The sequence below is a fragment of the Talpa europaea genome (genome assembly GCF_964194135.1).
Source record: "Talpa europaea genome assembly, chromosome: 4".
In the NCBI taxonomy this organism is placed as follows: domain Eukaryota; kingdom Metazoa; phylum Chordata; class Mammalia; order Eulipotyphla; family Talpidae; genus Talpa; species Talpa europaea.
The window spans coordinates 104,951,934-104,965,071 of NC_140070.1; the positions used below are offsets into that span (position 1 = coordinate 104,951,934).

The 13,138-nt window shown below is 44.7% G+C and overlaps 1 protein-coding gene across 3 annotated transcripts in view; it reads right to left on the reverse strand.

Moving 5' to 3' along the window:
* Positions 1-13,138, reverse strand: part of ITGB5 (integrin subunit beta 5) — a gene marked incomplete at its 5' end in the record, with an annotated part of 105,370 nt that overhangs the window by 60,663 nt on the left and 31,569 nt on the right. For all 3 annotated transcript variants that reach the window (XM_084231292.1, XM_084231291.1, XM_084231293.1), the window contains one exon: positions 7,982-8,150. In XM_084231292.1, the coding sequence (XP_084087418.1) occupies positions 7,982-8,150 (169 nt within the window). The remainder of the gene's footprint in view (positions 1-7,981; positions 8,151-13,138) is intronic.

The following is a 13,138-nucleotide window of genomic DNA, read 5'->3' on the forward strand; positions in this document are numbered from 1 at the left end:
GACACAAAGGCAGAAGTTCCCCAGTTAAGAAGGCACAGATGAGCCATTCCAAAGAAAGTGGGGTGGGGTAAGGAGGGATGAAGAGGAGGAGTACAGAGGATTTTCACGGTAGTCAAACTACTGTCATACTTCAATGGCAGACATTTCACTTCACATTTGCCCAAGCCCATAGAAAGTATAACACCAAGAGTGGGCCCCTACATAAATTATGGACTTTGCGTGATAATGATGCATCGGCACTGGTTCATTGAGTGTAGCAAATGCACCACTCGAGAGACGGTGAGACAGCCATGTGCATTGAGGGGAAGGTGCAGGGGGAGTGGGGAAGGGGGTATCTGCTCAATTTTGCTGTGAACCTAGAACTGCTCTAATGAAAAAGCCTATTAATTAAACAAAGAATACAGAAGAGAACTACTCCCAGCAGTTAACAGCATTGCAAAGGGCTCCATACAAGTCAGAGCCACTGATCTAGGTCAGTGTGGCTGGGCCAGAGAGGCCGTGGTAGAGGCCAGGAGAGCCTGAGAATAAGTTCTTGTCTTTTTCCTTTTGCCGAATAAACAGTTAAGGCAAAAAGGATCCCATAACTTGAAGCAAAAAAATGGACATTCTTTGCCAGGTACAGAAATGTGGCCTCAGTTGTCCCAGGGGCCTCCTAACTTGCCCAGGATGGCTCATGCCCGCTGACAGCCAGGTGAGCCCAGGGGTACAGATCCTGTCTAAGCAACAGAGATTGGCGTCCGGTGGACAATTCTAGTTGTGATTCAGTCAGTTCTCACCCCTCACACCAGTGCAACAGCTGTCAGCAGGGCTGTGAAGCCCATGGCACAGTGCATGGGCAGAGCAAGGAAACATCACCGCAGGAATCAAAGGTGTGCATTCAACCACAAAACCTGCAAAACAAAGCCAAGGAGAAAGAAGACTTCAGCACCTCCGACAAAAATGCTGCAGTTGAAGGAGGGCCTGGTACCTGCACACACAGTCCCAAGTTCCTGTGGGCTACAGGGAAAGCCAAAACTTGGAGTTTCATAAAGACTCTGCACTCCAGGAAGAGCCAGCAGACTGGGCTGGGTTAATACACAGAAACTGTGGTGGGATCTGGCAGCAGATCCAGGCAGCAGATCCAGAGGCAGCTCACGCATACCTAGATGGGAAACCAGGACAGCAGGTAAACAATATGGGGAATCCTTTCAGATGACGCTAAGATGCCAGGGGCTGCTGCCTTCCTCAAGGGAAGAAGGGCAATTTCCTATATTTCTCTACTCATACTTAGGAAAAGAATTAGATGAATCAAAAGAAACCAAATGACTCTTCCAGAGGCTGGAGGAGGGTCAGGTGCAGAGTAGAAACCTCTCATAGTTGAGCCTTCCTCCAGGGACAGGAATTCTCCACTCTCTACTGGTTATCTGCAGCAGCCCCTACTGGGCCTGGGGCGAAAGCCTGAAGCTGGAAGGACAAAAAAGCAAAAGGAAGAGTCCTGAGCCATGGCCTCCGTGGTGGCACAAGGGGTTAAGCAACGCACTATTAGGCAAACCGAAGCTTCTGCAGCACAAGCTCAATCCCTGGCTGGCCAGGGACAACCCACATGGCTTAGCAGACCTCTCCTGTCTCGCCCGCTGCTCCCCTCAGCAGTGTGTTTCGTCAGTCTGCCTGTTCTGTTCCCCACTCTATCTCTGGTGAATCCTCTCACCCCCTGCATCTCTGGCCTGTACCCCAGCTCTTGTATCAAAAAATAAATATTACAAAAAAAAACAAAAAACAAAAAACAGAGTCCTGAGCCAAGGGGCACAGGACTGTGAGAAACCCTTTGTGAGAAGCAGCATTGTCAGCATAGCTAGGGGCCATTTTGGAGATCCTCCTCTCTACCCCTCCCTGCGTTTTCCTAGATGAACACTCTGCGCGGGAGAGGTCAGCTGGCCTCCATGGAGCCCACTATAAGCAGGAGAGGCTGAACTTGAATGAGTACATGGCTCTCCACTGAGTCCTCCCCACCCTACACGGCATTATTGCTACTTCCCAAAGTGCCCAGATATCAAACAATAGAAGGGCACAGGTTTTAGAATCAACCAGATCCAGCCCAAATTCCAGCACTACCCCTAATTGAGAGTAAGTGTAATGAATCTTCTCCTGTAAATTGGGAACCCCACCTTCCCCCAATACTGAAAGACTATTGTGAGAGACAGAGATAATATATACAAATCATCTGGAACACAGGTGCTGGTTGAGCAAGGCAGCAATTATTTTGCTTCTAGAGGTCCATAGAATTTGTGCTCCTGCTTTAAAATTTTCACACACAATGCAAAATTAGAGAATCAAAATTAAAATCGAAAGTCATTCTGGAGGATGTGGGAGGCAAAGGCGAGGGCACTGAAAGCATAGGTCGAAGGGAAAAGTGCTGGCTTGCACTGATCCTATTTTCTGCCTGACTAAAGAAAGCAGCCTATAGAAACTTGTGCAGCCAGGAGGCACCCAGATAAGCTCAAATTTGCATGTCACTTATTTAATCTGTGAACCAGGATGAACAGCTATAGGGAGACTGGCAAGGTGGAACACATAGGTCCTGGGCCTTCTCCCGCCCTCCCCCAGCACTAAGGGCACTGCCTCTCTGAGAATAGGAAAGCAGCTTAATCTTGTCTGAACCGGGCCTCCGTGGTAGTTGAGCACAGCACTGTGAAGCTGTCTGCAGCCTCTGTAGCACAGGTTTGATCCCAGTGCCAGGCCAGGGAGATACCCACATGAGGTAGGGCAGCAGACCACTCCTGTCTCATCCACTGCTCCCCTTAGCAGTGTATTTCAGTAGATCTGCTTGTTCTGTTCCCTGCTCTGTCTCTGGTGAATCTTTTCATGCCCCACATCTCTGACCTGTACCCCAGTTCCTGTATGCATGAATAAATAAATCTTTAAAAAAAAATCTTGTCTGAATCACTCTTCATATTTCCACCTGTACAATTTCATAATACACAACCCAGAATCAACCTCTAGAAAACCAATGGAGAGTATTAAAAGTGATCAAGGGAGAGACTATTATGCTGACCAAGAAAGAGTAGAAACAGATCCAATAATAGGTTTCCAGGTAAAGACAATAAATCAAGGGTAGTGGTATGGCCTCACTCTTAACCAGCCAGGTGCAGCGCACTGGAAAAAATGCCCACATGGATGACAGAGGCACTCCTCAGCAGTGGCCTGGAATAGGTGTGACCTGTCAGGGGACAGGAACTAAAAACATCCACTCCTAGGAGGCAGGGCACTGATCTTAACTAGATTCCTAAAGAGTAAAGATAGTTTCCTTCCTTTTGCAAAGGACAGCTTACCAAGACTACAGATCAGGCCACAGAGATGGCAGTAAAGCTCAGGCACATGGTATTCCATATCCCCAAGTCCCACAAATCTGTAACTAATAGTTCATCCTAGGGAGCCGGAGTGAGAACAAAAGCAAACACAGAGGCCTCCCTGGTGGCGCAAGGGACTAAGATGCAACCTGTGAAGGCATATGAAAAAATGTTCAACATCACTTGTAATCAGGGAAATGCAAATCAAAACTACCATGAGATACCATCTTACACCAGTGAGAATGGCACATATTAAAAAAACTAGCAACAACAAATGTTGGCGAGGGTGTGGAGAAAAAGGAACTCTCCTGCACTGTTGGTGGGAGTGCAAACTGGTCCAACCACTATGGAGAGCTGTGTGGAGATTTCTTGACCTACTAAACATAGAGCTTCCATATGATCCAGCAATTCCACTCCTAGGTATTTACCCAAAGGACACAGAAACATCAATTCCAAAGAGCACCTGCACCCCTATGTTTATAGCAGCCTGTTTACAATAGCTAAGCTTTGGAAACAGCCCAAATGCACAAAAACAGATGACTGGATCAAGAAGATGTGGTACATATACACCATGGAATATTACTCAGCATTCAAAAAAGATAAGCACATGCAATTTGCAGCAACATGGATGGCGCTGGAAGGGATCATGCTCATTGAAACAAGCCAGAAAGAAAAAGAAAAATACTGGAAGGTCTCACTCATAGCAGGAATCTAGAAAACTTAAATAAGGGACCAGGAAAATGAATAACTATAAGAAAGAAAATATCAAAATCAACAAACAGCTATGAACCAGAGACACTCTATGGGGGGTGGAGGGCGGGGAGGGGAGGGATTGGGGTCAAAATAAGGGGGTTGCAATTGTATGGGGAATGTAAAAATAAAATTTATAAAAAAAAAAAAAAAAGGATGCAACCTGTGAAGGTGTTTGCAACCTCTGCACCACGAGTTCCATCCCCGGCCAGCCAGGGAGCTACCCACATGGCAAGGCAGACCTCTTCTGACTTGCCTTCTGTTCCCCTCAGCAGTGTATTTCAGTCAGTCTGCCTGTTCTGCTCCCCGCTCTGTCTCTGGTGAATCCTCTCACCCCCTACACCTCTGGCCTGTACGCCAGCTCTTGTATGTATAAATACGTAAGTCTTTAAAAAAAAAAAAAACAATAAACAAAGAACTATAGGATTTTTATGAGATAAGACTATTCTCAGCTCCACCTCCAACGGCGCAGGGCCAGAGGACAGGGGATGGCCCAATGAGCCCCAGGCCTGCGGAGGCTCATCTTCGCCGCAGAGTCCAGGCCTATTCCCCTGTCACATTTGATTCGCAGGATTAAGTGGAAGGGGCTTTAATGTGGGCAAATCAGGAGGAGGCAACAACCTGAGGAACCAGTAAGGAATGCTTAGGATTAAAAAAAAAAAAAAAATTAAAAATCTATCAAAGAAATAAAAATCTGTTTTAAAATCTAAAGATTATCAAAACTCTATATATGATTGAAACAAATGTTATCTGTGGTTTGCTTCAAATAATGGGGGGTAAATGGTTCTGGATACAAAAGAAACCAAATTGGCCATGAGTTGGCAGCGGTTAAACATGGACAACAGAAACATGGGGACTTGATTTCATGTTTCTCTCTGCTTTTGTATGTTTGAGTAAAACATACAACAACATGCACACATAGTGGAAATTTAGATAAATATAAAATTTAAAAAACACAAAGAGAAAAAAAGAATACAATACATAATCTTAACACTGGAGACAACAACTGTTATCAACTTGGGCTATTTATTTGCAATCCTTTCTATATCCTTTCTTTATTTGTAGAACGGGATGATACTGTCTGTATGATTTTATCACTTACTTTTCGCTCCCTCCTTAATTTATTTTAAGAATTAATCAACTCCTTAAATATTCTTTAAGCCTACTTATTTAAGCCTAATATACGGAGGTTTCCATTAAAATGTGGATCATCATTGGTTTCCAATGTCTGGCTACTCTACTACAAGTAAAGCTGTGGTGAGCTGGGAAGGATAACATTCGTTGTAAATAGGTGATTTCAAGTGAAAAAGGAGTTGGTTGTTGGGCCTCCCCAGTGGCACAGCAGGTTGAGCACAGCGCTGTGGGGCTGTCCACACCCTCTGCAGTGCTGGTTTGATGCCCGGCCAGCCAGGGAGCAACCCACATGGCGCAGCAGACCTCTCCTGTCTCGCCTGCTGCTCCCCTCAGCAATGCTTTCAATCCATCTGCCTATTCTGCTCCCCACTCTGTCTCTGGTGAATCCTCTCACCCTCCCACACCTCTGGCCTATACTCCAGTTCTTGTATAAATAACTAAATCTTTAGGGTTGTTATGTGCCCAAATGTGAACTGACACTACAAAGGAGAAGAAAAGGTGCAGGGAGAAGCTGGTGGTGCACAGACTGTCTAATTCCAAGCAACTGCTACTTCCCAGCGCCTCCCTATTGCAAAGGTTATAGTGGAGAGTAAGAACATGTCAACAGAGAGCCTCTCATCCACAAAATTCTAACACCTTTTCTGAAAGGCTTGAGTCTTGAAATACTGAGTTTTCAAAGGAAAGAACACTTTCATTGGGTATGTAATTACATGGAAGGTGCTGTGCCTGACTGAGTGGATTGAACAATTTCTCAATGACCACTGTGCTTCCAGCATTCAGGCATGGCCCCACAACTAATCTACTTAAGCAGAATTAATGTAAGTGGACACTCTAGGCCTGTCACTGGGTTCTTTCTTCCAGGCCTTAAAGATGGTTTCTTGCCCTGAAAAATAAAATTCAACAAATTCCCAAGATAGGGAGGTGAGGTGGGCAGCGGGATCCTGCTTTCTCTGTTATCTGCCTCTGACAAGAAGAGGAATCTGGCAGAAAGTCAGAGACGATACCTCATACAATTAATGTCTGGATGCCATAAATATTAAAGTTTTCTTTCTGGGAAACCTGCACTCCTATGTTTACTGTAGCATGATTTACAATATCTAAGATACGGAAATATCATAAATGCCCCAAAACAGATGACTGGATGAGATGTGATAAACAAACACAATGGAATACTACTCAGCAATCAAAAAAGACAAACTTGTGTCATTTGCAGCAACATGGATAGAGCTAGAAGGGATTATGCTCAGTGAAATAAGTCAGAAGGAAAAAGAAAAATATCGGATGGTTTCATTTACAGGTGGAATATAGGGGAACCAGACAGAGGATCAGGAAAAAGGCAAAATTTGCAGGCAAACCATAGATCTGAGGCTTCCAGCAGGAGAGGGAAAGGGATCAAAACAGGAGAGGGAAAAGCACAAAGGACTATGGTGATGGATCAGGGGTGATGTGGTGGTGGGAAAACTAAAGGGATACTCCTGAGGGGAAAAATCAAATATTGTAAAGGAATGAACAATTCTATAAGAAAAATTAAAAAAAAAAAAAAGTTTTCTTTCTGAAACAAATCCATGGTGTCTATTTTGTGATGCATCTGGAAGATTCAGAGCTGAACACATTCTAGTTCTCTTTCATCTGGCTTTCCTGGCCTATACACAGGGGACTCTGAGTCACAACACTGGTTCTGGCCAGCAGCTGGGAGGGGACGCCCCACAGCTGCCCTGCGCAGGGAGCCACGCGGGATGCTCTCTCGGACCCAGGGACACAGCGGCCACCAGCACAGCCACAGAGGGACAGAAGACTGGCTGCAGTAAACTGCCCTGCTTTCTACACGTTTCTTTCCCTTTGCCCCTCTCTGCCAGCATTTTGGTTTTTCGTGTCAAAAAGGACAACTGTGGTTCTCCTTTCATCCCATCAAGGGTCTGTGACTCTGAGCACTGGCTGACTGAGTCAGACACCATGGAAGCAGCTGCCAATCTGCAGCCCACCCAAGCTGAGTTACAACCTCCTCACCAACCCTCCCTCAAATGTGAGAATCCTGACCACTGCCCTGTTGCTCAGCCCCAAAAATTTCAAGACACTCTATGAGGACTACCATAGAGTAGTGGAAATTTTAAAATATTGTTGGAACACCAAATTCAAGAGTGATTTTGTTGTTGAAGTTGTTAGGTTGTTGTAACAGTAGAAAATTACTTTAACATAAGCTATTAACAACATTCCATTTATATATTTTCCTGAGATTGGAACCTCTCAAAGCATGAGTTCATTTCTGACCTAAGTTTGTGTCCTCGCCCTGATTCATATATCACAGAGAAAGCAAGAGAAAAAGAAATAGCTGTGCAATCAATAATAACATGCAATTCTCTCTCAGCTGGATTCTCTAAGAGAACAGTCTCTAAGGTTGACCAAAATTGGGCCAGAAAGCTCCACAAACTTCTATGCACATAACTTGATCTTTCTTTCCGCCCCCCTTGAAAAGAGGCATAAGAGCCAATATATAAACACAGAACAGCTGTCTTTTGGCAAAGACAGTATCTCGCTGCTCACAGCCACACCCTGCCACACAGACACTCACCAGCCCCGATCCATCCTTGAGCTCCAGCTGATTTGAAGGCTGCTGGTTCCCTGAGAATCCACTGACTCACCCCCTGATGTGAGAGTGGACAGGGGCCATGTTGGGTGGCTCAAAATCTGCCCTCTTCACCAGGAAGTACCAACACCCACATGGATACTTTCTTGACCTCCCGCCCAGGGACAGGACCAGAAAAGAAAGTTACCTTGCAGACAGCTGCCTGGAGTACCGCATCAAAGCCCCCCTCAGGGGCATCTCGGTTCCGGGACACCCTCTGTTTCCGAACTTCCTCGTTGAAGCTATCAACTCTGTCTGTGAGAGGCAGCAGGTGGCGGAATCCAAAGGAGGGTACGCAGTTTGGAAATAACTTGTAACTAGAAAGAAAGAAGAGAAGAGTCAATTTCCCATCATATCTAAAATCTTCAACAACCAAGTAAGTACTCTGCAGCCATGCAGTGGCCTGAGCAGCCCTGGTAAGTAGCTACACAGCACCTACCACCTGTTCCCGCAACAGGCAAGGCAGGAAAACAAAGAGAAATAACATAGTTCCTATTCTCCAAAACACAGCCCTGCAGGCAAGACAGCCCATACCAGGTTGATAGTGCATGAAACGACATAGCTCAAGGGAAGAAGAGATAACATGTTGGGGGGAGGGGGTGGGAATGGGGGAGCAACTGCAGTCAGAGGAAGCTGTCCCGGGAGGGCCCTGATGCCTTGAGAGCCGTGAGGTGCAGTGGCATGGGCAGCACAGAGGGAAGGGAGGCAATGCCGAGTGAAAACAATGTGGGCAGGTTACTCTAAGACCAGCTTCTCACTTAAACTCTGCTGCTGTCAGGTGACATGGGATCACATAACCCTTCATGTCAACTCAGAGACCACCAGACATGCTGGCACATGAGCAAGCACTAAATGGAACAGGAATTTTTCACTTATAAATACCACAATGATAAACTATCAGGTCCCCTAGATGCAACACGAATCAACTAGACAGTGACCACCTTCAAATGGGAAACTGTATCTGGAAGTGTGGAGAAAGAAGGAAGCATTGCATTTCAACAGAAGATTAATGCCATGTTTTCCTCCTGAAATATTGGGCAATCTCATCTTTTGCAGGAGAGATTCCAAATGACCCACTGCTGGAGGAAGTTAGAGTTCAATTACAACCCTAGCTGTTTCAGCATGACATAGAGCTACTGAAATAGAAAGAGGCCTTAACTTTGTCTCTTAAGTGAGTTCACTAGATGAAACGGAGAGGGAAGAGTGTCACAGTCAAAGAGAACAGCATGTGCAGGAGCCCTGTGACAGGAAGGTACATGGAGTCCCCATGGAGAGAAGCCAGTGGAGCTACAGTGCAGGGACTAAGAGCAAGATGAGCTAAAAAGAGGCTGGCAAGGCAGGCTGGACCAGATTGCGCAGGCTAAGGGAGCCTCACTTTCAGAACACAAGATGAAAAACAAGCAGTAATTAACAGAGAGGCCCGAAGGGAAGGCTTTATAATCCAATTCAAGGCATCTGTGTGGTAAGGGAAACAGGCTGGGCAGCTGTTAGGAGGATCCTGCTCAACTGTCAAGACATGGCCGCACCGGGGCAGGTCCAGACAGACCCCCTTCCTCTACACAAGAAGGCAATTTTTGGCTTTCTAAGAGGCCATTCCACTCTCCTGGGGGGCCCAGTGACTGTTCAGTCCACCAGTCTCTCGCAACAAGCTGGCTCTGACAGTCTACCCAGTCTATCTGTGCCATTTTACCCACAGATCCCTCCGGAAGGGGATGCAGCTACAGTCTCCCCCCGTCTTTACTTTGTTGTGCTCCCCCTCCCCGGCCCCAGCTCAAAATCTTCACCCACACTTGGTGCTGGGACAGGTCAGGCTCTTCTATAATCTGTGCCTCAGGCCACCCAAACTTTTCATTCCATTTCAATTTGCCATAAAGAATGAGATGGAAATCACACTCCTAGTTGGAAAATGAGACAGAGCTGAGGTCCCATCTGCAGTAATATGGCAAATGGTGGCTGGCCCAAGAGGAGGTAAATATACACAAACTCTCATTCCCCTCTCTCTTGCTCCCTTCTGTGTGGTTCTGTCCCAAGACTTAGGACTTGAGCTGTGTGTTTATTATCATGGTTGATCAGGTTGGTTGAAGAAAGAGAGGAGAGGAAGAGTAACAACTGCTGTTCAGTGATAAAGCACAGATGCTATGAAAAGCTCAGCTAAATCTCAATTTTCATTCCTGCAAACAGCAATAAGTAGATACACTTTTACTACAGAGAATTACTGTTAAGCAGGAACCAGAAACCATGTTTGGCAGAAAGAAGCCTTTACTGCAGAGAGTTGACTATAAGCAAACCGGAGTTCCTTCTCAGTGAGAAGACAGCAGCTCTCACTCAGACCTTGTGCAATGTCTCCACAGTCACTAGATTAGGCTGTCACCTGTGAATAGCTATTTAACTCTGCAAGAATGGCCTGAGTCACCTGAGAACTGGGTGTTTGCTGGTCTTATGCCAGGATACACCCCTCCCTATGTGCTGTAGGGCTGCAGTTTAGGGTCACATTTAGGGAATTGGTGAATGAAGGATTACTAGCCAGGAAGAAAAAGAAAAAAATATATATGCTTAAAGAGCCTGGGGAGCATGTGTGTGTATAAAAAATGAATCTAATATGAAGAAACTAGAAACAGGCAAATTCAGAAAACCAACCAACACTTTGGGACAATATTGTGAATTGAGCTGACATGGAAAGAGCTCCCCTCTTACTCTAAACATAAAGAACTGCTGGGTGAAATATAATTTAAAAGATATTAACACGTAGCCAGGACTAGAAGTTTACTTAGTAGGAGAACCTCAGGTGCCAGAAATGATGAAGAAACCATTCAACAAATGAATGGATTTGAGAGAAAGGTAGGAGGCGAGCAGAAGCCACAGAGCTCCCCAATGTGACAGGGCTAACAGGGCACTGCAGGGCTTGGCTCAGAAGTCTAATAGGGACAATGAGGAGCCTCAGGCTTGTGCAAGGCCAAGTATTGGCACAGGGTTCTCTGCATAAAGCTGAGTGCAACCAAGAGCTGCCCTGTCACCATAATCAAAACCAGAAAAACTCCAGCCACTGCCCTAGGAAAGAAGCAAGGAAGATTCATTCTGGGCCAAGAACAAGATGAATCACCCATAAAAATTGTAACTGCAGCCCTCTACAAGTTAGAATTCACTGCTTTTACCATGAAAGAATCCCTAACTGAAAGCTGGAGCATCCTGGCAGCAGCAAACATAGAACCGCCCTGCACCCCCAGGGCCTGTGACCCTCTGATAGAAAACCACCTCTGATGAAGGGGAGCTAGTGAAAAAGTTAGACCCCATGAAAAGCAAGCCATCATGAAGGGCTGTCAGCAATTTCAACAAACTGAAGGATGTGTAATTCAAGAAACGGAGATAACAATGATGAGAAGGACTTCAAAACGAGGACATTTGAAACATTCAAGCACAGGAAGGAATAGAGATGAAACATGGGGGGGTGGAGTCCGAAGTTGTGAATAAAATAGTATGAAAAACAAAAGTTAGAAAAAGAACCAAATAAAAAGTACAGAAAAAAATATAGTCACTGAAAAAAAAAAATATACATAGTACCTGAGATTCAAAAATGAAATTTCAATATATGGATTAAACAACTGAAGAAAACTCAGCAAATTGGAATTTTCCAATTATGCATCTAAGGGAGAAAAAAGAAAGAGGCGGGAATTGTGGGAGAAAAAAATTATTAGGAAACACTCCAACACATGTCTAGTAGTGTTAGAAAGAAAACGGAGAAAAAGAGAAAGGAGTCAGAGATAACATCTAGGTTTTTCAAAAATAAAGACACGTTCTCAGATCCAACAAGCAGACCAAATCCTGAGCAATGTAAATAAAAGTAATCCAATCTAGATGCATTGGAGTGAAAACATCATAGAATAGGAAAAGCAGAGGATGATATTAAAATCAACCAGAGAAAAGGAAAATGACAGATTTCCCATCAGCCACAAGATATGGCAGAAGACCATGGAATAACACCTTCAAGGTGGTGAAGGATACTGTGACACTGTGACTTCTTGGAATAAATACACAAAAGGAAAGAAAAGAATATAAATGTAGTATCTCATTTATAAAGATTTCTACATGATTTATATTTTGTATGTGTGTATGGTGATTACATTTAAGATTTATACTCTCAACCTTTTTTTTTAAAGATTTATTTATGCATACAAGAGCTGGGTTACAGGCCAGAGGTGCGGAGGTGAGAGGATTCACTAGAGACAGAGTGGGGAACAGAAGAGGCAGACTGAAATACACTGCTGAGGGGAGCAGCAGGAGAGACAGGAAAGGTCTGCTTCACCATGTTCTCTCTGGCCAGCTGGGGATTGAACTTGTGCTGCAGAGGCTACAGATTGCTTCACAGTGCGGTGCTTAACCCCTTGCACCACCAGGCAGGACCTATATTCTCAACCTTTTGAAAACAGTTTGGAGGATCCTCAAAAAATTGAAAATAGAACTACCTTGGCACGCAGCAATCCATTGCTAGGTATCTACATACAGAAAATGAAAACATGAATTCAAAAAGATATGTGAGGTTCTATGTTTGCTGAAACGCTAATGACAATTGTCAAGTTATGGAAAGCATCTAGGGGGTCAGCAGCAGATGAAAATAAAGAAGATGTGGAGTGTATACATGGTGGAATACTACTCAGCCATTCAAAATATGTAATCTTGCCATGTGTGGCAACATGGAAGGACTATGAAGGGATTATGCCAGTGAAATAAATCAAAAGGAGAAAGACAAATACCAAGTAATTTCACTCATATGTGACTATAAAGAGATGAAGCAAGTGAACAGACAAAGCAAAACAAAAGCAAATCCCTGGATTCTGGCAACAGAGGTTATGAGAGGGGCAGTGGGTGGGGGAGCAAAGGGTAGAGGGGGCAGTGAACTGTGTGGAGGGTCATTAGTACCTTGGTGGTGGATGTGGTGTGGCGTCACACCTATGCCCCCAGAATACCTACAGTATCACAAACCAATGTTACCTCAATTAAAAAAAGATTTACTCTTTTAGCAACTTTCAAGTGACAATTCAGAACTATTACTACAGAAACTATGCTATGCACTGGATTCCCAGAATTTCTTCATCTTGTAACGGGAAGTGTGTACTCTGTGACCAACACCTGCCCATCCCCACTCCCACCAGTCCATGGAAACCATCTTTCTGCCCTTAGCTTCTTTTCACATTCCACAGAGGAAAGACATGCTACGTATTTTTGCAACAGCCTAATAACTCTTAAAAAAAAAAGTATTCAGAGACAAAATAATATGCCAGATGAGTCCTTCAAGTGCTGTTATCAGTGG